Source organism: Cordyceps fumosorosea (genome assembly GCF_001636725.1).
Source record: "Cordyceps fumosorosea ARSEF 2679 chromosome Unknown scaffold_4, whole genome shotgun sequence".
In the NCBI taxonomy this organism is placed as follows: domain Eukaryota; kingdom Fungi; phylum Ascomycota; class Sordariomycetes; order Hypocreales; family Cordycipitaceae; genus Cordyceps; species Cordyceps fumosorosea.
The window spans coordinates 116,869-141,364 of NW_017387304.1; the positions used below are offsets into that span (position 1 = coordinate 116,869).

Here is a 24,496-nt window from a genome sequence, read left to right on the forward strand (position 1 = left end):
TCACCAGCTCATCAGCCCCTTGCACCGGTCAAAACCTCCTCGTAGCTGACTCTCGGGCTTGACCAGCCTTCCCTTAAGGATGGTGTAGCGCACAATGTTCTCGCAGTCCTCCGGGCGGACCCTCGCGAGCCACATGCACTGCGCGGCGCCCATGTCCGGCGTCGGCGTCGTCGTCGTCGGTGTCGCCTCCCCGTTCCCTTGCGTCTCGTTGCCGGCCGCCTTCTCCGGCAGCTGGTCGTGGCCAAAGGCATTCGCGCGCCGGTAAATCATGACGTTGGCCGAGTACTTGTGACCGCCGACGTGGTCGATGAAGTAGATGCCGACGCCGCCGGGCCGCTCATCGTGGAGGTCGCGGGCAAGACCGAGCGGGCGCAGGTGGCGTTCAAACTCTTTGCGCAGCAGCGGCGCGCTCTGGCCGCAGCGAGCGTCGCGCGTCTTTTGACTGCACAGCAGGATGACGGCGCTGTGTGGGCAGTCGGCCGTGACGAGGTCCGGAATGGTGCCCGGCGCGGCGCTCGGGACGGAGGCGGGCAACGCAAAGGGCGCCATCGGGGAGGTGTTGGTGGGCGACTTGCTGACGACGTCGGTGATGAGCTGCGACACGTTGGCGGGCTGGACGTTGCGGACGAGGACGAAGGCGGGGAGGAGGAGGACGGTGGTGGGTTCCGAGTAGTCGGTGGTGTCGTTGGGCGTGGGCATGTTGGACGCGGAGAGCTTCATTTTCTGCGTCGGATCAGTCAGCAGAGGAGCGGTTGGAAATGCAAAGCAAATCTTACCCCGTTGGACGGCTTGTGAGGCGCATTGTCAATGGCCTGCATGACACTGCCCTTCTCGTCCGCGCTGTCGCGAACCCAGTCCGATTTGCTGGTGGCGACAATGGCATGCGTCGCCCACTCCTTGACGTGGCCGTAGAGGTCATCCTCGGTCTCGACCTTGAAATTGCGCGGATACTTGACGCTACACCCCTCGCAGTCGTGCAGGCACTCGTCGCCGTCGACCGCGGGGTCCGTCTTGGGGAAGAGCTCGAGGATCGGCGTGGGACCGCCGTCGGCGCCCCGGCCGAGCACCGACGACATCAGCGACTTGAAGGAGACGGCCATCTTCTGCTTGACGGGTTTGGTGCGAGACTTGGCTGTTGCCGGTGCCATGGCGGGAGGGAAAGGGAAAAAAAAAAGGTGGGTGGCGCGGCGGGTAATATACTGTTGCTAAGAGGCGGTTTGAAACGGGCGCTGCTTAACTCGTTTTCCGAAGTTCCGCGCCAACAACGTAATAGGTGCTCCCAAAGGGTCCCCAGATTTCAAGTTGGCCTCTTTTTGGGCTTGGATTGATAATCGTTTTGGTAAATGGCGATTAAAGTGGGCTGGAACAGCAAAAAGACCGTCAAACACGGTAAATTCCTTGGCCGGGGATTTGTTGGTGATGGAACCCTGGTAGCCAAAAATTATCAGATCAAAGGGATCCCAGCCTATCAGGCGCTGCAACGGTCGCTAGCGGTGGGCTTGGTCCAGGGTGGGATGGGCGAGCAAGAGGTTCTCGGCTAATGAACCCGGCAGCCGCTAGGGGTATATTTGGTGTTCTTTTCGAGGGGATCAGTGTGGACAAGAGGAGGATGGGGGGAGGGAGTCAGGATGTGAAGGAGAAGAAAGAAAAAAAAGTGCAGTAGAAAGGTATTTTATATTTCTAACGTCAATCCCATCCGGAGGATTGTGAAATGGAGGTAGGCACAAACGTACAGGTACGACGCAAGGTAGCTGCAGAGTTCGGACCCCGAACTTTCAAATGTCGGTCCGTACATCCATCCATCCATTGTTAAAAAAAAAAAAAAAAAAAAAAAATTGCCTACGTACTTGACCCCTCTGCTGACAAACCTGTGCCTATTTCAAGGCGGCGCGACGACCCGAACCAGCCAGCCAAATTGCCTATCTCCGAGCCCAGAAAGCCGAACGTTGCATCTCAACTCACTCACTCACCTCACTCACTCACTCTCCTAGCCCAGGCCGCTTCATCGCCCCCAGTGGAACCCCCAAGAACCATTGGGCGGCGGCCATCTCGGCCCTCCGCGTTTTGCTCCGCACCGCACCGCACCGCAAATCCCAGCTCCAGCAAGGCACGCCATCCCCAACACCCTCACCCAACCATTCTACGCAGGTTACCAACCAACCCTCCATCGACATGGGGTGGCGTCATTGCATTACGACAGTCTTGATAGGGCCCGTCACGTCATGCAACCACCCCCACTGCTACCCAGCCATGGCCCATCCAGCACGGGCGCCGTTGCCGTCAAGTTGTCCCCTTCAAGTCGCCGCCGAGTTGTGAATCACGAAGTCGAGACATTATCAGTTATCCGTCACCTCAGACACACATATGTAGGACGAGGAGGATTTTATGATATCAACCGCACTAGACTTGTCGACATGCTAAATTTCACATAAACGCTATCAAAATACATCAAAGACAACACCAGTAAAGCAAAGCCAAACATCGAAGCGCCATGCTCGTTGTAGAGAAGCCAACAATAAAAGCAGATTTTGAAATGAGCATGAAGAACACTCTTTCACACACCGCATAGATAAAACAAAAATAGAAGCCGTGATCCCCGCCTACACCCCCTTAGATGTCCTTCTTCCTCGCCTCGTCGTAGCCCTCATCATCGCTCTCGTCATCCTGCTCGTCCCCGCCGCCCGTCTCCATCTGTCGCTTGTCCGACTTGCGCCGGCGGTCCTTCATCGCCTGCCGAATCTTGCGGCTCGCCTCGTGGAAACCCTCCGCCGAGTCGAGCGTCGTGAAGCCGCTGATCGGGAACGCGCTTTGCCCCAGCCCGCCGCCCGCGCTGCTCGACCGCGACCGGCTCCGTGACCGTGACGGCGGCCGCGTCGAGAAGATGCCCACGTGTCCGATGTTGCTGAACGAGTCGTTGCGCGGCAGCGTCCGCGAGGACACCCCGTCCGCCGGCGGGTCCACGAAGATGTCCACGCTCGCCTCGCTGTCGCGTCTGCGGCCCTCCCCGGCCGGCACGGGTGGGGCGGCGGCGGCGGCCGTCGTCGTCGTGTCGTGCTTGATGGGATCGGGCACCAGACGCGTCTTCTCAAAGTCGGAGAACATCTCCGGCCCCAGCTCGTTGATCACCTCCGTCACCTGCGCGCTCAGCTTGGCGCGCTGCTCGCGCATGCGGTGGATGTTGTACCCGGACGACGGGAACGCGCACAGCACCAGCGGCCGCAGTGACTTGAAGATGTCCATGCCCACCTCGCCGAAGCGCAGCGCCGCAAAGGTGATGCCGATGATGGCCGGCCACACCATCAGGTATACGAGCCACAGAGGCAGTGCCGCCGGCACGAGCCCCCAGAAGCGGTCGTACCACACGCGCGCGACGATGGCGATGGAGTAGGCGTGGTAGACGGTGGGCGCGAGGCCGAGCGCGACCAGGATCTTCCAGGTGGCCATGACGTCGCGGCCGCGAATCTTGACCGTAGAGCCGGCGAGCGCCGTCTTGGCTTTTTCGCGGCTGATGATCTTGGTCGCGACGAAGATGGGCGAGAAGAGCACGAGGCCCGGCAGCGAGCAGAAGAAGAGCAGGATCAGCTTGGCGGAGCGGTACAGCAGCAGCGCGACCACGACAAACACGTTGAGCTTGGCGTACTGCACCTGGTGGTCCTTGAGCGCCAGGTAGCGCAGGCGCGCGTTGTACTCCTTGACGGCCCGCGACAGCGCCGTGATGCGCGCGTCGTCCTTGTACCGCTCGTAGCCCTTGGACAGCCGCCGGTTGAGCTCGACGACCAGTGGCAGCGGCAGCTTCTTGCCCGTCGGGTTGTACAGCCGCCGCGCGGCCTGGATCATCATGAGCGTGTCGTAGTCAGGTGCCGACACGGTGACGGCGCTGAGCGCCTGGTGCACCGTGTCGAGCAGTTGGCCGATGGCCTCGCGCCGCTGGTTACCCTGGTACATGCGCACAAGGTGCGGGGGGATCTCGAAGGGGCTGCCGAACTCGACGACGGCGCGCGAGCGAAACTTGTGCGCGTGGAAGTAGTTCATGCCGACGGGGACGATGCGCAGGCCGCACGCGGGCGACTCGGCGAGCGCGCCGAGCGCCATGATGGCGACGCCGGCCTTGAGCGGCAGCAGCTCGGTGCGGTCGTGCGAGCCGCCCTCAGGGAAGATGCCTACGCAGCCGCCGTTGCGGAGCCGGTCAAAGACGGCCTCGTAGACGCTCGTCTGGTCCGTGTGCGGCGCGAGCTTGTACTTGGTGCCCTGATAGCCAGGCGCAATGCCGCGGAGGCTCTTGTTAGTGAAGTGGCCATCTTCGTCGACGTCGTCGCGGCCGGTGAGCTGCTGCATCGCGAGGCGGCCCTTGAAGGCTCGCTTGAGGCGAATCTCCTCAGGGCCGAGGATAGCCTGAATGTTCATGCTCTCGCCGCTGATACCCTTGGCCGAGGGCAGGAACAGCATGCCCTGGACCTCGCCCTCGCCGGTGCCGAACTTGGTGCCGACGCCACGGATCAGCGTCGGGTCGCCGAGCGGGTCGGGCATGTAGACGGTGCCGGATCCGGGCGTCGCGGCGTCCTGAGCGCGGCCGACCGGCACCGAGGATACCTGGCGCGAGGCCCAGCCGATGAAGCCATGGACCGACTTTTGGGCGATGAGGAGGGAGACGCGGCGACCGGCCTCCTTGCGGAGGGTGCGCTGGAGGACGAGGCCGTCGACGAACTACAGTTGGGCGGGTTAGCAATTGCGGCGGTTTGGTCGGCTTTAGCAGGTTTGCGTCGGCAGAGGTAGTTTCGTACCTGGTTCGCGTGAGGTGCGGCAACAAAGAGGATGGGCCCGGACTGGGGCACCTTCCAGGAACCGCGGGAGACGACCTCGCGGAAGAAGAGGTCGGCGACGTTGCCCATGACGTGGAGGAAGATGTCGTACTTCCAGTTGACCATGGGGTAGAGCTCCTTGCGCTGGTCTTTTTTCTGTTTGCGGGTGGCATCGTTGGCGGCAGGGCCCGGGGGCTGCTCTGCCGTGGCCTGCGAGGCCATGTTGCTTGCTTGTGTGTGCGTGTGTGTGTTGGAAATCGGACGAGCGGGCGGGGGAAGGGAGGCAGGGCGACGGGTGAAGCTCGAGACGCAGTTGGCAGGTCGGGCGGGGTCTGGATATATCGACTCCGGCAAGCTGCAATGTTTGCCGCGGTGCTGCAGTTTCACAAGCCCCAGCTCGTAGAGGACGATGGATGGCGTGTTGACAGCCGAGTCGTAATTTGAGTAGCTGGGGGCGGGGAAGGGCAAGACAGGCGTGTGGCGATTATGCCTCTTTTTTTAATCTTGAGGCAGATAGCTGGCGCGGATGGGGTGGTGGAGGGGAGACCCAAGCAAGATTGGGTGAGGAGAGCTAAAGTGGTTGGGCCACCTGCAGCTCTGGCTTGCGCTAGCCTTCCAGCCATTGAAAAAAAAGGACGAGAAAAAAAATGGACGGGAGGGCCTATGACAGCGGCGCTATCAAGCCCCGGACGGGCGCTAGCGCAAGGCTTTGGAGGAAGCTGGTTTATTAGGTGCCAGTTTAGCGGGTTCAGCGCTCAAAATCTTCTGTGCCAACGCTGTGGGTTCGGGGCGTTTCTTGGCTCCTTCAGCTCCAAGTTGGCTGTGAATAGCGTCAGCACGTCAATAACCAGCCTGAGGTCAAGAGTGCACAGAAATAAATAGCAGACCTGCAGAAAAAGGTAGGTATTGCTCCGCCGCATATCAGCCAATTAATTTATGTACATGCAGTGTCAGAGAAATAGGAACAAAAAAGAGAGGAAACCGCAGAATGGCATGTCATCAGCATGTGATCTCGTCATCTCATCTTATGGGCCTTTTTTCGTTCTCCCCGTATTCTCCGGCCTTCACCTTGGCTTGGCCAACCTCCTCCACCTACACACCTCAAGCCCACCCGTTCGGATTTGGACAAAAAAAAGAGCCTATTCCATGCATGCATGTCATCTATCAACCGGGTCGACAGCACAGGCGAATTCCCAGCCGGAAATCCGCTGCGCCCGCCTGCATACCTATAATGCATGCCCACCTCCAACAACGCCGGGCCCTCCGCCATCTCCATCATCACCTCGGCATGCTGGAAACAGACATCACGGCCGGCGCGAGGGCTTGCGTCCTAAGATTGCCGGGCCGCAAGCGTCTCCCGCGGCACCGAGGCGAAAGCAAGCAATGCATCACAAGCAATCCAGGAATCTTGGCTTCTCTTGTCTCTTGTTTTAATCCACCTTTTCCTGCTTTGTTCCCTGAGCATGTTATTCAGCATATCATTCCTAGTTCCTATGCAGCAAGTTGTTCTCCAGGCTGCATCTCTAAGCGGGGAGATGAAGTGAAAAACTTGAGAATCAGAGCGCGATAAGCGAATGAGGATACTCGACTCTTCTTTCTTCCTTTCATGCGTTGCTATGCGTAATTCTTGCACCACCTCCGAGGACCTTGACGCCCGGAGATTCCGGGCCTCGCACCAAGCCGGGCTGGCGGGGCTCTTAAAAAAAAAAGCGGCCGGGCCCGCCGAGGCGGGCCGTTATCACAAGCAATTTTGCGTTTGTTCTTTGGCAAACTCGGAGCTTGTCAATAAATCCATCTCGGCCGGGCAAATTGTGGAGGGCGGGTTTAGTAAGGGGCTGTGATGTTCTCTTCTTTCCTATTTTGTCTCTTTTCTATCTTTTTTCATCTTTCTCGTGTCTTTTATATCTTGACCTTCATCTGGTCATTCTTATGAAATGCCTACTAAAACCATACGTTGTGTACTGTTGCAAGGAACATCTTATTCAACAGCGTAAATTACAAAATCAAGTTAGAAACCACATTCATTCCTCGCTAAAAGAGTAAAGCATATTTAACTTGCATCAATGCAATCTATCCAAAACTCCCGCTTCTTCTAACGCCTCCCTTTCCGCCGCGTCTTCTTCGCTGGCACGCTCGCGCTCCCGTCTGCCAGCTCGCCCTCCTCCAACTGGCCCTGCTCCTCCATCTCCTTCAGCTTCTGCTGTCCCGAGATGAACATGCTCAGGTCGCGATTCATCTCCTTCATCTCCTCCATCTCCTGTCGTAGCGCCTCCAGCTGCCGCCTCGTCTCCTCGCCTGTTGCGCCGAGGTGCTCGACGCGCTTCAGCAGGCCCTCACTAACGCGCTTCTCCTCCTGTAGCGATCGGCTGAGGTTCCGCGCCAGCGCCTCACTCTTGGCGGACTTGTTGCGCTCCCGCTCCAGGTCCCGCTCCAGCTGCGGCACCGTCTCCAGGCTCAGTGTCCGGAACTTGACGTCAAGCGCGCTGTGCTGCTCCGTCGTAGCCGCTATTTGCCTCGTAGTGGATTCGGCTGTCGCCGTCGCCTTGGACGCCTTGGCAACGGCCTTGTGCAGCAGGCCCTCGTAATACGTGCGTTGTGACTCGAGCTGCGTGGTGATGAGATGCGTATACTCAAAGCCCATGTTATCCAGCTTGGCACGCGGCACCATTTCCTCGTCCGCGGCCGCCGACGACATTCCATTGCCACTGCGCCGGGGAAGTTCAACGAGTTTACCGTCGCCCTTCTCGCGAATTCGACGATGCGCCCACGCGTCATCTGCATAGTCCCAGACGTACTGCGTCTCGAGCTCAAGCGCAAAACAGTGCGACGTGTCTTTCCAGTGGTCCTTGGCGTGACCGCCCTTGTACCGTCCACACCCCACGTACCCGCATATGAGGCATATCCATAGATCCTCGGTGGAGTCGCAGACGTTGCACAGATTGGAGACGTCCGAGCCGAACGGTCGACTGAAGGGGCTCACCCCAGGCCCGACGCCCGAGGTCGTGTTGGCGAATCGGCAGACGGGACACCTGCCGCCTTTCCAGCTCTCCAGACATGTGCAGTGGAAAACGTGCGCGCATGGGATTGTCATGATGCCACTTGTCTCATCCAGGAGCTCTAAGCACACGGGGCAAGTTGGCAACTCAACAAGGTCCGGCATCGGTGGTGGAAATAGCTTGGGAGTTTCAAAGGCGGCGGTGGATGATGAAGATGCCACTCTTTCGTTGTTGCTGGTCTGGGCTGGCGTCTCAAAGGTTATACTCTTGACAAAAACGACGTGGCAAGTCTCCGGCTACAGACAGGTCAGCAACGGCATTCACTTCCCGCGGTTATCCTACGCTCAAGACATACCTCCATCATGGTAAACACCGCGCCTTCAAACTGTTTTTGCCACTCCCTGGCCACCTTGCTGTGGCGAAACTTGAGCAGCGCCAAATACCGGTTCATATTGGATGTCATGACCGTGCGGCAGTGTATAACATCATCGCGCCACCGATCACCAATGAATCCCCATAGGTCGCCTGGCGTCATGTATGCCGGCACCGCGGGTATACACAGCGTCGTGCAGTCCTCATCTTCGCCGACAACCTGCCGTACTTCGGGCAGCCACAGCTCAGGGCTCTCCTGGTCGTCTCGGTAAAAGTGAACCACACCCCAGCCAACATTAGTGATGTGGTTTTCTAATCGCACGCATTTCGCCTTGACTGCCGTTCCTGGTCCGGAAAAGTTTGGTCCCAAGGACGGTGCAGTAACGGCACCGTTGTTACTGGTTTCGCCCTCTGCGGCGGCCATGATCTCGACCGGGTCAATCGTCTCGATGGTCACGCAGTCGAATCGCCAGTCCCAAGATGCGTCGAAGGACTTGCCGCTGTGCGCTGTAGTTGCTCCGTCGATTCGTGTAGCGTGCGCCGGCAAATGGTCAAACACACTCGTCTGTGGTGTCGGGAGCCACACGTCGCTGTCCGGGGTGTCTTGTGTTACAGTCGGGTCGCTCGTAGGATACAGCTCAAATTTAAGGTGGTAAAAGTATGAAGGCATGACCAGGAATGATTCTTGATCTCGGTTTGCAGGAAAATGGAAGCATGAGTCCGACCTGTTAGCCTAAAGTATCCTGTCGAAGGTTCGGAAGCTTGAAATTAGAGCGGACCGGACTCGCGTCGCGCAGATATCAAGATCATTACTCTCAGCCGCTTATGCCGTACTGCGCAGCCGGGATCGTATCGAACAGTAATGGTATACCATAGTTGATGTTGTTGTCAAGATGAGTGGCAGAAAGCTTCTACCCCGCCACAGTCGAAAACAATTCGTCAGCCCCACCATGATGGCGAGCCGCCTGCACAACATGTCACTGGTGGGGTGATTACCTATGTACATACAGAGGTAGGGGAACAGACTCATCATTCATACTACAAACGTTTCTTACGCCACGTATCATTTCACAAAAGGACACATTGTCAAGTTGCAAACCTATATATTGGCGCAGCGCTATTTTCGCTGTCTGCACGGTTGGTATGGCTAAAAATGAATACAACATGGCTGAGGCTTTGCCCGCCGCTTATTGTGGTGTCCCAACGCCATTCCGAAACCCAAGAAAAAGAAAGACAACCGCATTCCCTCCTTAGTTGCCACCACGAAGACGCAGAACCAAGTGAAGGGTGGATTCTTTCTGGATGTTATAATCGCTCAAGGTGCGGCCATCTTCCAGCTGCTTACCAGCAAAGATGAGACGTTGCTGGTCAGGGGGAATACCCTCCTTGTCCTGAATCTTGGACTTGACATTGTCAATCGTATCGGATGATTCGACTTCCAAAGTAATTGTCTTTCCAGTCAGGGTCTTGACGAAGATTTGCATACCACCACGGAGACGCAGAACCAAGTGAAGGGTGGACTCCTTTTGAATGTTGTAGTCGCTCAGGGTGCGACCGTCCTCAAGCTGCTTGCCAGCAAAGATGAGACGTTGCTGGTCAGGGGGAATACCCTCCTTGTCCTGGATTTTGGACTTGACGTTGTCAATCGTGTCCGAGGACTCGACTTCCAGCGTAATGGTCTTTCCGGTGAGCGTCTTGACGAAAATCTGCATACCACCACGAAGGCGAAGGACAAGGTGGAGAGTAGACTCCTTCTGGATATTGTAATCGGAGAGGGTACGGCCGTCCTCAAGCTGCTTGCCAGCAAAAATGAGGCGCTGCTGATCAGGAGGGATACCCTCCTTATCCTGAATCTTCGACTTCACATTGTCGATGGTGTCGGAAGACTCAACCTCGAGGGTGATGGTCTTGCCAGTCAGGGTCTTGACGAAGATCTGCATACCACCGCGAAGGCGGAGGACGAGATGAAGGGTCGACTCCTTCTGGATATTGTAGTCGGACAGGGTACGGCCATCCTCAAGCTGCTTGCCAGCAAAAATCAGGCGCTGCTGGTCGGGAGGAATGCCCTCCTTGTCCTGAATCTTCGACTTGACGTTGTCGATGGTATCCGACGACTCGACCTCAAGAGTGATGGTCTTGCCGGTAACTTGAGGAAGTGTTAGTCTGCGGCGATAACAGAAAGACGGCCAACAGCGGCGGCGTGCAACTTACGGGTCTTGACAAAGATCTGCATGGTTTCGGAGCGGAATACGATGTCGTTTGAGGTTTTTGGTGTTTGCTTGGCTTATGTAGGTGAGTAGGACAATAGAGGTGATGAAAAAGAGATGATGACGGAGAGAGAAAGCAGGAAGCGAGAGGGGAGGCAAACGACTTTAAGTGAGAGGGGGACCCGGAGAGTGGCGGGGCGGTGCAGCCTGGGATGACGAGCCCAGGCGCATGATTCATCAGCGAAGGCGCTAAGGGGCCTGCTCGCTTTTCCAACCTGGGCAGGCGGTCGCAGAAGGCTCCAGAACTGTGAGGCTGGCTGGCACCCGTCACCCTTGCCTTGTGTTTTCTGTTGTGGCGGGTGACGTTTCTGGTACAAGTGTTTCCGAGTAAGAAATGTGAAACAGCAAGTACCGTGAACATGTCCAAACGCCGCTTCCGGTGGGGCTGTTGCCACTGAGCAGTTGAATAGAACGGGAATGCCGCCTTGTCCCAAAGCCGCCGTCCAGTCAATCGACCTACAGAACGAGTAAAGAATCCCTGAAAAGAAGAAGATAAACGGTACGGTTCTATGGCTACTTGCTTATAGTAGCCCTGTACTATCAGCCTCTAGGCAACTCCCCAACCTATGTATGTATATGGCTGGGTGGTTGGGAGTTCCGCGACGAAAACACGTCTTGGTTTATGAGTGACTAGTGAATCCGCTAGCCCAGCTTGACTCGAAGGCCTGCGCCACAAGTTGCACCGCTCTGCGCCCAAGCCGTTGGCCTTGGTCGTTGCCACGCCCGCTCCAGGCACCAAACTTTGATTCGCCCCTTCCCAAAAGTCGCCTAGAAGAACGAAACACGGTGTTGTCAGGATATGTAAACCACTGCACCGCAAAAGTTCTTCGCACACCGAAGGCTGGATTGCGAAGAAACGAAGTGTAGCCGGGTGCGGGGTTTCCCGATGATAGCGTCGCGATCCCCCAGGCCAAAGCGCCGAGGCCAAAGAAAAGTGGCAATGTCATCTGATTCGGTGTCCGAGACGCGCAACCGACGCAACACCACACCTCAGCGGCCCCTGCCCGACGGCGTCGCAGACTCCCTTGGTTACGTGAACACGAGGACAAGCAACCTGGTTCTTCTGGATTTGCGTAAATATATCAAGCGGTACCGAGATCGCCAAAAGCCCTTCGTCATTGTAGAATGGGGCAATTACAAGGAGCAGCTTGCGGGGAGTGGCTTCAAGTGCCCAATATTCAATATGTTCAACGGTACGCCCTACAGTCTCAGTAACGATACGTCTAAGGACTGGTGGCGATGATGATGATGATTGTGATGATCGTAATTATTAATCATGATGCTGCCTTTCGTATGTATGTATAATCAGTGGCTTCAGCATCTGTTACAGGCTTCAAATGCACGATATACCGCGGAATGTGTATGGGCACAATGACAATTGATTTGAAATGTCTAGTCCCATGTCCATATACCATCTAACTTGTAACATATCCGTTCCCGCCTCCCACTCCGTAAATGCCTCAGGATGCAAAAAAAAGTGAATTGTCCAAACCATCCAGCCGCTGTTCGCATAGATTCGTGTCTCCAAAAGAAAAGCCTTAATGCAAAAAATAAATAAATGATGTTGTCTTCTTCAAGTCATACATTCGTAGGAAGAGTAAAAAGTCGTGTCGAGGCCGTTACGTCAACGTGCGTTCATAACGTCGGAGAAGAACGTATTCCAACTGTAGTCGTAGTGACTGTCCCAGAGAAGAGAAGTAGAGTAAGAGTGGAGCAAATAGCAATACTGTCGGTTCTCAAGTAGCCGCGGTTCAAGAAATTGGTCATCAATCGCTCGGATGAAGAAAAAAGCAACGCCATCGCTAGAGAGTTGTGCAAAGATAAAACAAAGGAAATTCATCGGGCCCGACGGTGGTGAGATTCGCCGTCTAGTTGGCCTTGATAACAAGCTTGGATAGGAACTTGTTTGACAGCGAGTCAAAGTCAGTCGGGTCGAAGCTGGCCTCTTCCTTGCGCGTGCGCAGGTATGCCTCTATCAGAGCGTTAGTTGAGGTTACACAAAGTTTTGCTTCTATTTTACGATGAGGAGTGACTTACCGTGCTTGACGACGTGCTGGCGAACCTCAGTCATGGCCTCGCAAACGGACACATTGTTGTGAAGCAGCTGGCCGTGTTGGGCCGTGTCCCATTCCGTAAAAGCGGGAAGCTTCTGGGAAATGGCGTGGAAGAGGCCCACAATCACACCAACAGGGGTGGTTTCCATGTCTGTGCAGAACTTGTTCACCGCCGCCGGGTCGGGAACACGATAGTGGCAATCAAACTGCATCTCTTCCCAAACAGCAAGCAGAATGGACGCAAGCATAAAGATGGTGGGCCAGTTCTTCATCTTCTCGCCGCTGTAGACTCCCGAGTAGAGTGAGGAGAGCTCTTCGAGAATGTCCTTTTGAAGCTCGCGCCACATCTCAGCCAGGGCATACTTGATTTGGAAGTTGACCATCATAGGGGCGACGGTGCGGCCGTAGTACTTTGACTCGGCATCCTCAATCTGGCTGTCGAGCTGGACCTCGGAGCCCTGGTTCTCGACCATGGTGATGTGCATGGTAAGGTTGTAAGCGAGCACCAGCTTAAGAGCCTTGCCAATGACGGGCATCTTTTCCTTGACATAGTAGCGGTGGGCGGTCTTGAGAATCTCCGTGATGAAGGGGGTGCCATCAAAATGGTCATCGATGAAGTCTTCAAAGGGACCCTCGATGTGCTTGTCAAGGTACTCGGACAGAGCAGCACTGTTGACGCCCTCGGCACCGACATCCAGCCTCTCACTGCGGATCTCAAAGTCGTGAGAGCCTTCGTTGACGCTGGGGGCCTCACGCCACTCGATGTTGAGACTACTGTCCTCGGTAACAAAAACCTCACGCACCATGATGGGCAGGGCAAAGCCGTAACCGTGGGTAATCCACATGAGACTCTCTTTGGCAGCAAAGCCCTTGACGCTGTAGATTGCCAGGCCGGCAGCCATGTAGCTCTCGTGGTCGGCTTTCCAGTCCTTCATAAAGTAGCCGATATCCTTGATATCAATACGCGTGCAGGGCACTTGCCACAGTCGGGCATGTGAAGGCTGACAACCGCCACAAGGCTCGCCCTTGTCGCAAGTCTTCTTGAGAAACTTGCAGCGCAGACATGCGCGAAGCTTTCTGATTTCACTGGCTTGTTTGCGCTGGTCAGGACGGAGCGGGCCCTTTCTGCGACCAACCTTCTTCTCGCCAGTGCCATCCTTCTTGCCGGTAGATATTCTACGGACAACGGGTTTGGGGGCCTTGGTAATGGGACTCTTGCGAGGCCCAGAGTTTCTGCGGGAGGAGGGAGCGGATGTAGACGGCGGTGTGGTAGCACCAGTACCGGCCCCGCTGCCGGGGCTATGGCGGATTGCTCCCTCCGTCTTGACGGCAACGGCGCTCTCCATTTTGACAGGAACAGCGGCAGGGACAGCCTTGGGGGAGACACTCTCGTGAGAGTGAGTGTGGTGGCTCTCACCAGAGAAGCAGTTACGATGGTTGTGGGCGTCACCGTGGCCATCGGACTCTGGGGAGAAGGGGGAGTAGGGGAAGGGGGCAATCTCTTCAAAGCTGCCGAAGTCCAGAGAGTTCGCGCCGTCAGAGGAGTCCGAATTGGTACGGAGGTGGAGGGTTTGCGAGGGGTTGAAGATGGCATGGGTATTATGTGCTTGCGGGAACGGTTCAACATTGTGGTGTCCATGTCCCCAGTCAACCATGGCCCAGCCGTCACCAACAGAGGAAGGCAAGGACAGAACCTCGAGATATGTTCCCGTGGGTGAATTGCTGCCGACACTGCCCATTCTGGTGAGGCTGTCCATCGGCAGAGTATTTTGGAATTCTTGCCAGCTCTCCATTCCTGTGCTACCCCAGTGCATAGCATGGGTCGTGGGATCCATGGGAGGCATGGATTGGAAAGTAGAATCGAGTAGACTGGCCTGCTGAATGGCAGCCTGTGTGGTGGCGGGCAAGTAGTCCATGGGATTCGTAGCGAAAGCTGGAGGAAGGCCGCTGAAATTGAGCAGTGACGGATCTTGGATGAACTGAGAAAGATCTATCTGGTTAAGATCATGGTGATCGTGAGGGGCAGCAGCCGCCATCTGCTGCTGCTGCTGCTGTTGCTGCTGCTGCTGCTGGAGAGCCCAGTCGGTCAGAGGATTGACGTGATGATGGAATGGCGGACTATGGATGGGCGAGTGCATGCTGTTGGGGCTCGAGGCGTGAGAGTGCGGCGAGTGAATGTGAGGGTCCTCGGGTGAGCTGGCGATAGCGCCGGGCGGGCTGCTAGAGGAGGCCATGTCGATTGGAATAGGCCAAATGCGCGGTTGAGGGATGAAGGCGGCGGTGGCGGCAACGGCAGGGGCGGGTTGGGAAGTCGACGCTGTGTATCCGTAAACTTGGGCTTGGACTTGAGCTTGCGCGTGTGCGTGTGCGTGTGCGTGTGTGTGTGCGTGTGCGCGGGCGTGTGTATGTGATTGTGCTTGAGTGTTGCTGTGATGCTGTCGCTGATGTTGCTGCGGATGGTGGTTCTGAGGGTCAAAGTTCAAGGCAAGCAAGGCATCTCCCCCGCCATTCGAATTGAAGTCGAGGGTCATTGTGAGAGAAAGGAAAAAATAGGAGGACGGAGGAGCATATAGGAAAGACGAAAAAGTCAACCGAAGCGGTGTTGAGAGTGAGAACAGAACAGCGGATGACACCGCTCTTTCGCCCACGATGAACTTGTTGGGTATGGTGTAAGATAGAGATTTCTAGTTGCAGGGCTGGGAGGGGAGAGGAGACCAGGGCCGGGGAAGGGAGTGGGTTTTGGCGACGAGGGTTTTCTTGGTGGCGGCGGTGGGCGGCGGCGGGGGTAATGTAAGTTGGAGCTGGCTGGCAATTGCAAGAGAGCTGGTTATTGATGAGGGAAAACGTAAAACGGGTGGTGCAAAGAGGGGGAATGGGGGGGGGTTTACAGAAGCAGTCGTCTGGGAGGCGTTTGGTGGCAGGTGGGTGGTGCTGGTCTGCTGGTGCTGGTCAAGTGCAGGTGCGTGCTACAGTGAATTACAGCTTTGTGGGCGTGCATTTTACGCGAGACACAAGAGAAACAAGAAACAGCCAGCATAAAAGAGGAAGCCGGCCCCAGGATAATACTACCATGCTAACTAACCATACGATCCATACCAAGCCAAGCATTTCAGTCCCCGTCATATGCCACGGCCGACAAAGAAGCGGTGAAGCTTCAACAAGCCCCGGTGTCCTGGCCGGGACCAATAGGGACCGTCCAGCTGCGCCAGGTGCAGCTGCAGCTGAGTGGGCCACTGAGGGCTGCGGCGATCGAGGAGAAGAGCCACTGGGGCTGGGCTTTTATCTCACCAGAGCTCAGCGTTGAAGTACCTCGCAACCACTTTTTGCAGCATCAAATACCTGCTCATGGAGATGGCACCGTCGGTCGCCTACTGCCTGCCGAGTGGGGACCCGCTGCTCCTCTCTGTTTGGCACCACCCGCTAGCCAACGAGGAAAGGGCACACTGATTAAGCACATGAGTGTATTGATTCGTTGTACATCTACATCTCCAGCTCTGCTGTCACCACTCTCACCTCAGGTACAACTACCAATCTTGCCAGAGCTTCCATCCCACCCAGATGCCTTCAACGAGATGCTACAGATCACTTTCCACATCCTCCTCCTCCGTCGCCCCCCACGTTCCTTGAGCACCAAGCCAGTCGCATCCACTCCGTGGTATCCCAAGGCCTCGTTGTCGTCTCAAGCCAGTAATACCTATCCCTTTTCATCTCTCATGGGATCTATCTTCGCTGAAGCTCCACGGCCGATACGCTTGCCATACAGAGCAACACTCTTGCGCTCTTGCGCTCTTGCGCTCTTGGCGAGCTGCAACGAGCTGGCATCAACCCTGCTGGCCCAGTCCCATCCGTCACACCACTCGGCCATCTGTCATGCCACGCAAGAGGGCAGGGACTATGGACAGCACGCCGCCCTAGTTACATCCAGATTCCAGACTGCTTACTCGTTGAACGCTCGGGCAAATGCAGCGAGCAGTTGAAGCCTCGTTCAATGCTCCAGCGTTTGCTTTTTTTAGCAGCCACAATCCCTAGCTTCCACAAGCAGCAGCCTCGTCACGTTGTGCACCCTCAGATGAAGCAGCCAAGCCTGCTTGTCAATCTCTTGTCGGCCTACGGCTACATACGAGTACAATAGATCCAAACCCGCAGCGGCCAACCTCCAACTCAACTGCCCGTCCATTCCTACTTTGTCCGAGCCGAAACGTCTGGTGTCCGTTTGCGCGACTTGTGGCCAATGGCGGGGCTTGCTCTGTGCCGCAACAATATTTACCCAGTACTCTGTTACACTGATACGGAGCGCGTTCAAAAAGTACCAGAATCTAAAATTTCCATTCCTCTCGCACAGGCCAGTGGACCCTGGTGATCTTTGGGCTTGCAACTCCTGCTCATGATGCACTCTTGTTCCTTTCTCCGGACAGATGTCCAGATATGGCGCCGTCGTCGGTGCCAAGGGTCGAGGACAGGAGGATTATGGAGCAATCCGACCACGAACTGGGCCGATTCGATAGCCACCGCAATCCTTGTCGGAACCCTGGTAATATCCTTGTACAAGACACGACACAGTCGTCGCACTGAGATAATACTGAGTACCATTGTACAACAAGTATCCGTCGGCAGGGGGCGATCTACCAGCGCCAGCACTTTGCTGCCCGCCATGTACGGAGTACCTCGAACGCAACACTAGCATCTCTCTTTACTTGCAACAGTTAGTCCTCCGATGCTGCACGAGACCTTGCTCGAAACGGCACGACAGGAACAGCTAGCCAAATGCCGAGCAATCATGAGACGGAATCGCCATCCGTTTTCGATATTTACCTACCTACCCGCCACCTGCGTTGCATTTCTTGTACATCCAGATCACGGGCGGCTGCAAAAATAGCATTTTATGCGCTGGCAGTTTGAAAGGAACCAAGAGCCAACCAACCCTGGCTCCTCTAGTTCATGGCGGCGGCGTTGCGCGCAAGACCCTTGTTCCGCAAGTTACCAGCCTGGCGCTGGTCAGTCGTCAAACCCTTTCCACGGCCAGCCACTTGATTGATTTGTTCCTCATCTCATCCCGCTGCTCCGACCTAGTAAGACCCGGCTTGCTCAAATGCCGCGCCGCCGCGCAAAACTGGAGCGGGAGCGGTCGGCGTATGTACGTCGTATCGTTACAACGTTGGCCATGCCCGATTGTTACCCTTTTCCTTTCGGATTCACTCGCATGGGATCGCCTGGGCAGTTCGATGCATTTCCGGTGGTGCCTTGCTTTGGTACAATCAAGAACGACTGTTTTAGGCATGCCCGATTTGTTAGCCTCGCCCACTTGGAGTCACGACACCATTCACCGTCGTATTCTTAGAGGCCACTACCGCTGCTACGTCAACTAGTGCGCCTCTTTCTTGCATCTTTTCCAGCTGCTGTTTTCCAGGTTGCATCCGACTGAGAAGCATCTCCGCCGGCTTGCCAATTGCATCGTGCCTGGCGTGCTTTGGCCAAGTCTGCCCAGCCACCTGTCCACGAGTCCGCGACTAAACGTCAACGCCCGCCTTCACCCCATTCAGCACTGGTCAAAAAGAAGCAAAAAAATGGAAATGGCTGAGACTTTCTTCCATGTCCTCCATAATATCTCCATCCATTCAAGTCCGCCGGGCGCCCCCTCTATTCAGATGCACCTACCCGTCAAACCAGGCATGTTTGGTGCGATACAGGACCATCTCCGCGTTGTTGTCCCATGCATTCGTCTGTATCTGCATATCTGCACAGACACGGATAAATCTGGTTGTACATGCACGCGTTATGGATCTTTTTGACGCATCTCATCAACTACCTCTGGCCATTGTCTCAGCTCGGTTCAAGACTCCCAAGCTGCAGTCAAAAAGAATCGAGACCGCCCAAAAGGCGTCGATACAGGGCGCCCGCAGTGGCTTTTTATTAATCCCTTCATCGCTGTCTGGATAATTCGTGTTTTCTTTTTTTCCCATTGGGTTCGTCCCTTTCTGCCACACAGAAAACCGTTTACTTCCTACCAGAGATCCTCTTTTCCCACGTGTAGCTGCACCAGTGTACTTGCTTGTGCGCCATGGCACGGCATACCCACGACGGTGATGCACACTGTCTGATCTGTACAGATTACTCATTCCAAACCTGCTTGGATGCTGAGAGACGAATGTCCCGGGCTCTGGTCTAGTCTTCACTTTCTCTCCTCGCACACACCCTTTTTCCTTTCCCGGCGTGACCTCTGCGTCGCCATGTCCCACCCGTGATCGTGGCACAGACTGACGCAGTTCGTAATCTTCTGCACGCTCCTCTGGCACAGGTGCGCTCTGGAATGCAAGGCCATCTACATGCGCTCTTCTGTCCGACACAGAACGCGCGGGGTCGGGCTGACTTTGCTGTCACCATGGAGTCATCGCAACTCGCTCGAATCTTTCCATCCCCCAAGTTGGGCCGCGATCCATCCATAACGTCAGTAGCTACGATCAAGCTGGCTGAAAGCATAGCTTAAGGCAGCGCAGGTTGCCCAACGTCGACGCGAATTGATCAATTCGGGCCTTGTCGCATCACACGCCAGCTCACCGTGCATTGCATAGTGCATATCTACATGGGCTCCCTGCCTCCACGCCCGTTGTCTGATGGGGCCATGTGCGTTTTCCTGGAACTTGGCTGTTCTATTTCTTCGCCATCTCCACGGATTATCCATTCTTGAATTTCCTTTTACCGCTTTTGTATTTGCTACTGCAAGTCATGGTTCTCCCATGCAGACAAGGCCGCTCGGCCGACCGTCAACCTGTTAATAGCCCTCCCTTTCCCCACCGATGATGAAGGCCATTTTCGACCTGGACGTCCGCTGGTTGCCTCACAGCGGCTTTTTAGGTGTCCGTCTGAAGGGGCATGACTAGACTCATTCTTTGCCCCTTTCTCAGCTTTTGCTCCTTGATGCAACAACGATGAGATGCTTGCCGCGTTGATTAAAGTTGACTACCTGCGGGTATCAGATTGCCCCGCAAATGGCGACGGACATTTGCAGCCGGCATTGATTAAGAGCAGGGTATGTCCAGACTTTTGACCGCTCTTGTCAGCTCTGCCCGCCTCCCTTTGTTCAGCGTGCGTCCGTGGAAGCGAAAAATTGGCTTCATAGCCACTGCATAGACGTGTGCAATTTCCGACAACTTCAAGACTGCGGCCCTGCCGTGAGTCGTAAAATGGTGGTGGAGCGGAGGAATTGCTCCATGTTTGTGCGCAGATACAGTGGTCCGGATGAAAGTAGTCAACGGGAGAGTATGTCATACTTGGGCAGATAAGCATTGCCTACAGGTACTACGGAAGCGATTCCGAGCTCCTGATTGCCTGATTACCAGGACTATAGGCAATCTGGAGTACGGCATTCCCCTCCAGATGACGATTCCTACATCCTGGGGCAGGTTACACAGCTCGGGATACGGCCCTACAATATCTTTTATTAATTTGCCTGCTTCTGTCGGTAGCCTCGTGATTAGATCGTAGTAGATCATGGTCATGTACTTTGACCGCAATAATCGGGGCTGTCTACAGTGCTTTCGGGTGATAACAGTTGTTGCTTGCCCGCAGGCCCGGGTAAGTGCTGTAGAGCGAGGCCAGGAAGATCTTCACCACCATCTGTCCGCCGATGCGCACTTGCACAGAATGAATAGGTGACCATTTTCAGCGCCGCATGCACAATTTTCATAACAGGTGCAACTCCGCCCTGCAGCAACAGTTGGCGAGCAGGTTGCGGCCGCTGATACCGAGCGCCGAGCAATGGTGACCCCGAAAATGAGCGACGTACGCTATCGGGAACCTAGAGTAGCTGTATTATCTTCTTGGTATCTTTCCTCTGCTGTCTTGGTAACGTCGAAGAGGTCGGGGTGTCTCGGCGGCTTCTGTAGCTCAAAACGGCCTACCAGGTCTCGTGGCCTCTCGGCCTGGTCTTTCGCCGGGGGAGGGCAGGGGAGGCCATCTACGCGCTCTGTAATGCATGCGTATGACAACCCCTGCCTTCTCATAGTTTGTAACTCTGCAACATGTCAGCGCTGCCTTGTCAAAGCGCAGGGCGCCGACCTGGGGTTGTCGCATCTGCACCAGTCGCGGCGAAGAGACGCTCTCGCAGAGAGAGTGCCTCTTCTGTGCAGCCGCGAAGCTCGATGACGACTTCCATAGCTTTGTAGTGGCTGGGAATTCCGCTTGATGTGTCCCTCTCGATGTCCGGTCGTGAAATCGGACCGAAGATGACACCCTCACAGCGCGCGCGACCCGAATTTGAAGCCAACGTCGCCTCGCATCCCCGAACTTTGACACCACGACATCAATCCGATACGCAGGGCCATGGTTTGCTAGTGACATGTACACCACAATGTGGAACAGTTCCATCAAGTACAAAATACCCTTGCCATATCGGCCTGGTTGCTTCATCCGCCGGCACTCCCCAGAACCGTTGAGGCTGGGGAATAGAGCGCAAGTTTGGCGGGGGACTGAGGCGAACCGCACAATGCTGTGGGAAGAATGATGTATAAGATCATTTGAAAGCCTGCGCGACTGTACCGCTAAAGATGGATAGAGAAGCGAGAGCTAGCCATTTGATGCCGTCTGAACTGGCTTGATAGATTGGCTGACGCCTCCATGACGCGGAATTCTCAGTGATACTGTCATAGAATGCGACTGGTAGCTGAGAGTTAAAGCGAGAAGTTTGGTCAAACAGGAAGAACGTTTAGTATTAGATAATGATGCGAACAAACTCCCAGAGACTCCAGGTCACCCGGGACTCGACCGGAAAAGGTTGACATGGTGCCGGCTCCGGGATGCGAACTGACGAGCCCGACTGTGAGAGGGCATAGGAGGTATTATGGAATGTATAAGTGTTGGGAGGAATACTCATAAGGCTGCTTTAAAGGGCGTTAGCTTCACGCCATAGAAAGCTTAATCATGACGAGAAGAGATGGACAACTGAGGTGTGAGCTGGGGTACACTGTCGATGATTTATCACTAGCTTTTTTTTATCCCGCTATTTGTGATGATGGTAACGCTTCCAACCAAACAGACCTATCGTAAGACCTCGGCTGAAACACGAGTGCGCCTCTTTGTGAAGGCTTTTGGAAGAGGTATGCAAACCATTTGTCACTCGGCGTGATGAAGAGAAACCCCTCACACACTAGTGACAAACCTTGACAAGCCCACTCGTCGCCATGTTTGTACTGCTTCGAAGTCAAGCGTGAGAAGTTCTTTGTGAGAATTAGAACCTTGAATGAGTTCCGGATGGTTCGTCTGCAATAAACATGCAGCGCGGGCGCAGCGCGGGCGCCTGGCAGCCACAATGACAATTTCAACGTCCCAATGGCACCGCGGGAGCGCGAGGGCATGTTCCTGGTGTGAGATTTCATTTGTCACGGTCACCGGCAAATGCGGCTTCAGCAGCCTCAATAGTCGACCCAATCCGACATAACGCCGCCCAATGTAGAAGACGATCAGCGCCGTCCGGCAGAATGTTCCGAGAATGTAACGTTGTTACTGCTTTGGTGCTTTTGTTTGGGGGAGACCTGTGCGAAAAAGGGCGTTTAAATAGTCTCGCGGCTGCTCCCCCGGATGGTCAGGGACCGGATGAGTTTTGGGTTAAGCTTACCGCCGCCATTGCAACTCAATTGTGTCTCGCCAGCAGGTGTCGGATCGACAAACTGACAGTTTACCGCCATGCGCGCCACCGTGTTTTCAATGGCCTTGATGGTCGCGGCAGGCAGCAATGCCTCCGCCCATGTCTTGACGGATGCCAAGAGCGCATCGTCCTCGTGGGGTGAGCTCTCGTCGTACGCGGACAATCGAGAGGATGCCTTTGGCGTCGGCTATGTCGGCCTCCCCGACGGCTGCCAAGTTGTGAGTGGCCTTGAAACAAGTAACACTAGTAATTCATCAATCGAAATACTAATACCGGGGACCAGGAATCCGTGAGCACCCTGCAGCGCCACGCGGAGCGCTTCCCGGACTCGGTCGACAACGTCACCACCGGCGGCTTCGCCCAGAAGCTCGCCGACTACAAGCGCGGCAACAAAGGCAAGCACTTCACCGGCCCGCTCAAGTTCCTCAACAGCTACCAGTACATCCTGAACAACACCGGCCTGCTGACCGGCATCGGCGCCAACACCGAGTTCGGCCGCGGCGTCGCCTTCTGGAACAACTACGGCCGCACGCTCTTCGACGCCCAGACGGCGCAGCTGCAGTACAGCGCCGTCTTTGGCGGCAACGGCACCGAGCGGCCCAAGGTGACGCTGCGCACGACCTCCCAGTCGCGCATCGAGAACTCGCAGATCAACTGGGCGCTCGGCTTCTTCGGCCCGTCGTTCAACGCGACCCCCGAGCCGGACCTGCTGCACTGGACCGCGCCCTTCAGCACCGTCATCATCCCCGAGGGCGGCACCGAGAACAACACGCTCGCCTCGTACGACGGCTGCACCAACTCGGACACCAAGGCCAACAACGACCTCGCCGCCTTCCACCAGGAGCGCTACATCAAGATCTACGCGCGCGCCGCCGCCGAGCGCCTGGCCAGCCACGCACCCGCCGGGTTCAGCTTTACGGCGGAGGACGTCTACGCGATGCAGATGACGTGCGCGTACGAGTACGGCTACGTCGGGCAGTCGGACTTTTGCCAGCTCTTCACCGCCGCCGAGTGGGCCGGCTTCGAGACGGTGCTCGACCAGCAGTACTACTACCTGTACGCGTACGGCAACCCGACCGGCCGCGCGCAGGGCGTCGGCTACGTCCAGGAGCTGCTCGCCCGCCTGGAGCACCAGTACATTTCCGTCGGCAACTCCTCCGTCAACGCCACCTTTGACGACAACGGCAAGACGTTCCCGTTGGGCCAGAAAGTGTACGCCGACTTTTCGCACGACGACATCATCATCTCCGCGCTGACCGCGCTGTCGGTGGACTACTTCAAGAGCGCGCCGACGCTCGACGAGTTCCCCCCGGCGACCGGCGCTCACTTCACGCTGTCCCACCTGACGCCGTTTGGCGCCAACCTGGTCACGGAGCAGATCGGCTGCGCGGCGCCGGACCCGGCGCCGGTGGAGAACCGCCGCGTGGCGTACACGGCCGGTCAATACGGGTACGAGGCGAAGAACGCGACGCACAAGTTCATCCGCATGCGGCTGAACAACGGCATCATCCCGCTTAACACGATCCGCGGCGGCAAGTGCGGCGACGCCACGTCCGGTCGCCTCGACGGACTGTGCGAGCTGGGCGCGTTCCTGGAGAGCCAGGCAAACACGTTCCAGGAGAGCAACTACCAGTATGCCTGCTTCGGAAACTACACCCTCAAGAACTCGACAAAGAACGTTGACTATGATGGCACGATTTTCGCCGGCAAGACGTACAACTAAATTTTGTGATTGTGTTGTTGGGGTTTAGTGTGTATGGATGAACATCTGTGGTATATAGATGCAGCTGTGTTAAATGAACATGAACGATCGCAGATGGATTAATATTAATAAGATCAGATACTACGATCATAAGAATAAACAAAAAACAATTTCTTGTCCGCTACTAGGTAAAACCAAACTGGTCCGTTATTCTGCCTGACGAATCGTCAAAACAGCGTGGTGCAGGGTACCTGCGTCTGCGCGTTCGCGCCAACAACCAACCAAGTCGTGTGTGTGTGCGTTTGTGTCACATCCCACCCAGTGCACATATAATCAAGACGAACATTATTTCCTACGAAACTTGTCCACAAGAATAAAACCGCCTACTTGCCTCTTCAATTCAAAAACCGCCTTCTTCTTCTCCGCATTCGTCTTCGGCGCGGGGTAGCTGTCAACCAGGCTTGGGCCACAAATTGGTACCCGACCAATTCCCGAGAACAATAGCTAGCTTTGGCGGCGCCAAAACGGCAACCACAACTACAATATTAAGCAAAAACAAAATACCTACCTAGCTTCAGAAGCGCGACAACCATAAGGGAGGGAATCCACCGAAGGCCCCCGCTCTCGGAAAGTATATAAAGCGAAATCGCGAACAAAGAGAAGCTC

The 24,496-nt window shown here is 55.8% G+C and overlaps 6 protein-coding genes across 6 annotated transcripts; 1 reads left to right on the top strand and 5 right to left on the bottom strand.

Moving 5' to 3' along the window:
• On the bottom strand, positions 1-1,148 carry ISF_02237 (Sucraseferredoxin-like protein; the record flags this gene model as incomplete). Its single annotated transcript, XM_018845843.1, has 2 exons — positions 1-723; positions 777-1,148. 2 exons carry the CDS (start codon positions 1,146-1,148, stop codon positions 1-3), a joined length of 1,095 nt encoding a protein of 364 aa, XP_018706550.1.
• A 1,462-nt stretch (positions 1,149-2,610) lies between these two features.
• Positions 2,611-5,021, bottom strand: ISF_02238 (glycerol-3-phosphate O-acyltransferase; the record flags this gene model as incomplete). Its single annotated transcript, XM_018845844.1, has 2 exons — positions 2,611-4,704; positions 4,782-5,021. 2 exons carry the CDS (start codon positions 5,019-5,021, stop codon positions 2,611-2,613), a joined length of 2,334 nt encoding a protein of 777 aa, XP_018706551.1.
• Positions 5,022-6,891: 1,870 nt separating this feature from the next.
• ISF_02239 (RING and UBP finger domain protein) lies at positions 6,892-8,837 on the bottom strand (the record flags this gene model as incomplete). Its single annotated transcript, XM_018845845.1, has 2 exons — positions 6,892-8,091; positions 8,151-8,837. The coding sequence occupies 2 exons, from the start codon at positions 8,835-8,837 to the stop codon at positions 6,892-6,894; spliced, it is 1,887 nt and encodes a 628-aa protein (XP_018706552.1).
• A 580-nt stretch (positions 8,838-9,417) lies between these two features.
• ISF_02240 (ubiquitin) lies at positions 9,418-10,400 on the bottom strand (the record flags this gene model as incomplete). Its single annotated transcript, XM_018845846.1, has 2 exons — positions 9,418-10,313; positions 10,379-10,400. 2 exons carry the CDS (start codon positions 10,398-10,400, stop codon positions 9,418-9,420), a joined length of 918 nt encoding a protein of 305 aa, XP_018706553.1.
• A 1,902-nt stretch (positions 10,401-12,302) lies between these two features.
• On the bottom strand, positions 12,303-14,722 carry ISF_02241 (C6 finger domain-containing protein; the record flags this gene model as incomplete). The annotated part of the gene is made up of 2 exons (XM_018845847.1): positions 12,303-12,406; positions 12,472-14,722. 2 exons carry the CDS (start codon positions 14,720-14,722, stop codon positions 12,303-12,305), a joined length of 2,355 nt encoding a protein of 784 aa, XP_018706554.1.
• Positions 14,723-22,166: 7,444 nt separating this feature from the next.
• On the top strand, positions 22,167-23,851 carry ISF_02242 (Histidine phosphatase superfamily, clade-2; the record flags this gene model as incomplete). The annotated part of the gene is made up of 2 exons (XM_018845848.1): positions 22,167-22,346; positions 22,412-23,851. 2 exons carry the CDS (start codon positions 22,167-22,169, stop codon positions 23,849-23,851), a joined length of 1,620 nt encoding a protein of 539 aa, XP_018706555.1.
• Between the last annotated feature and the right edge of the window lie 645 nt (positions 23,852-24,496).